A 2,543-nucleotide genomic window follows, 5' to 3' on the forward strand; every position below is an offset into this window, starting at 1 on the left:
GCTGGCTGTGTTGCAGGGAGGCTGCCCGGTGGACAAGACGCACAGGAACCAGTGCCGGGCCTGCCGGCTGAAGAAGTGCTTGGAGGTCAACATGAACAAAGACGGTACCTGCTCCCCTTCTCCCGGGGCTGGGGGCGGTGAGGTCTCCCCTCCTGGGTCCCTCATGACCCCCCGTCCCATGGCAACCTCACCCATTTCTCGCTATACACCCCTTGGGCACGGGGCATGGGGTCGGCCACAAAAAATTGCAGGGAGGGAGGGAAGCCCAGCCAAGCAACATGGGGTACCCAGTGCTGGACCGCGTGGTGACACCCTCTCCTCTGCTTGGTGTCCTGCAGCAGTGCAGCATGAGCGAGGCCCCCGGACGTCGACGATACGGAAGCAGGTGGCCCTCTACTTCCGTGGGCACAAGGAGGAAAGCGGCGGCGCCCCGCACTTCCCTGCTGCCGCCCTGCCAGCACCTGCCTTCTTCCCCGCCGTTTCCCAGCTGGAGCCCCACGGCCTGGAGCTGGCTGCCGTCGCCGGCACCCCTGAGAGGCAGGCTCTGGTGGGCCTGGCGCAGCCCACCCCAAAGGTCAGCCACTGCCCCAGGCCCCCCGGTGGGCTCGCAGACCCCACTGCTGGGGTGCCTGCAACCTGCCAGCTCCTCCTTCTTCCGTCCAGGGTAGACATGGCAAAGAGAAAGGCTTGAGGCCTTGTGAGTTGTGGCGGGAACTCTCTTGTTATGTCCCTAAAAATCTCTGAAGATACAAAGTGCAAGGGGTAAAAGGTTCTCTGCAGAAGGGGTATGCAGAAGGATTGACTGATAATATGCTCCGCACAAACTCTGTCTGTCATACATCCTCACACCCTCATGGTTGCCGAAGTGCTCCTCCTGCCTGGAGCCCATCCGCAAATCGATTTTAAACCTTCTTTTATGAGGATGAGCTGCAATTACTGAGTTTTCTTCAGCAAAATGCCCATCCCCATAGTGGTGTAGTTCAGAAAGCACTACCTGTACTGACTGATGCCTGCAGCTTGTCCACACAGACACAAACATTTCTAAGCTGGCTCTGTGCTTCTTGGCTGTGACATTTCCTAAGTAGCTCAGTGGAAGCACTGCTGTGGCCTCAGCTGCACAGGAATTAACCATTAGGTGATGTTTTTCATTAAGCCATTTGCAATGGCATTTTGCATATTCACAGCAGCTAGAAACTCAAAGAAGAGACAACTTAAATAGTTCTCCATTTCCAGAGTTTGTATCTTAGCAGAATCCATGATGAACATGATCACAACATACAGTTTTATACTATAATTTTGGAAAATACTGAATCAGAAATTATTTAGCAAGAAAACATAGCACATGCTCGAAAATGTAACTCCATTCCAACACTACACACTCTTTAGGTAATTACACTTAGCTCTATGCATCTGCTTACAGCCTGTTGCAGTCGGGGAACCAGATGAAGGTTAAGACTAAATGAGTACTTACTGCATTGCTGAGCAAGGCTGGAGCGCTAAATCAGCTTCTGAAGCACAGGTTACACACCGCAAATTCTTCATCAAATTTGTATTCTTTTTAACTCTGCTACCAGAGGTGTGCTATTGTGTAACGGGATAAAGGATGACACGGCAGTTTGGTAATTTTTTTCCCCTGATGTAATAATTTCATTCTCCCTTCAACCTCCTCCAGAGAACTGTTTCTGTGGTACAGTTTATCCACATGGATGAGCAGCAGAGAGCGGTTTGGAGTGGGCCTGCTGAAAGCAATGCCCTCTGCTTGCAGAATAAGAGAGTGCACGCTCTGTATTTAGTGTGAGCATGACGCACTGAATGGCAGCTGTAGGGGAGAGGAAGACCAGGCTGCCCTGGTGACAATGTATGACATTGCTTTATTTTCTTTTTGACATTAGTACCCACATGAAGTCAATGGTACCCCTATGTATCTCTACGAAGTGGCCACCGAATCCGTCTGTGAGTCAGCAGCCAGACTCCTGTTCATGAGCATCAAGTGGGCCAAGAGTGTTCCAGCCTTCTCCACCTTGTCCTTACAAGACCAGGTAAGGCACCAGCGGTGGGAGCGGCATTGCCCTGGACTGCCTGTTAAAGAGTGCTCAGGGTTCAGAATGGGTCCTGAGCCTTCAGCCCTAGATCTTTAAATCTGTAATGGACTTCAGCAGTTCTGAAGTTCAAGGCAGAGTTTCAGTCTGTCCTTAAAAAAAAAACAAAAAAAAACCAACCAGATTTAGAAACTGCTTTCCTCCAACTGTTATTTCATGAAGCAAAGGAAAATCAACCCAGAAAAAAGTCTAATATAAAGTGAATGTTATGGGAGGAAAAGTTCCAGAGGAAAAGTCACCAGGCTGCAGACCAAACTCAGCATGTCAAATCTGCTTCTGTACTTGTGGGACAACTTTCTGCTCCATAAAATGGGCACAGCATCTTACATTGCTATTTTGGGATGAGAAGTGCTTAGTTAAGCATATGGCCTCGGTGTATGTCTGAGGTGATTTTTGAAGACCATTCCTCTCCTCTCCTCTCCTCTCCTCTCCTCTCCTCTCTCT

General features: G+C 50.0%; 1 protein-coding gene across 1 annotated transcript in view; it reads left to right on the forward strand.

Moving 5' to 3' along the window:
- Positions 1–2,543, forward strand: part of NR2E1 (nuclear receptor subfamily 2, group E, member 1) — a 26,498-nt gene that overhangs the window by 15,085 nt on the left and 8,870 nt on the right. The window contains exons 4-6 of the mRNA XM_009893864.1: positions 17–104; positions 339–574; positions 1,893–2,039. Coding sequence (XP_009892166.1) covers positions 17–104; positions 339–574; positions 1,893–2,039 — 471 coding nt within the window. The remainder of the gene's footprint in view (positions 1–16; positions 105–338; positions 575–1,892; positions 2,040–2,543) is intronic.

Source organism: Charadrius vociferus, unplaced genomic scaffold (assembly GCF_000708025.1).
Source record: "Charadrius vociferus isolate BGI_N301 unplaced genomic scaffold, ASM70802v2 scaffold129, whole genome shotgun sequence".
Classification (NCBI taxonomy): Eukaryota; Metazoa; Chordata; class Aves; order Charadriiformes; family Charadriidae; genus Charadrius; species Charadrius vociferus.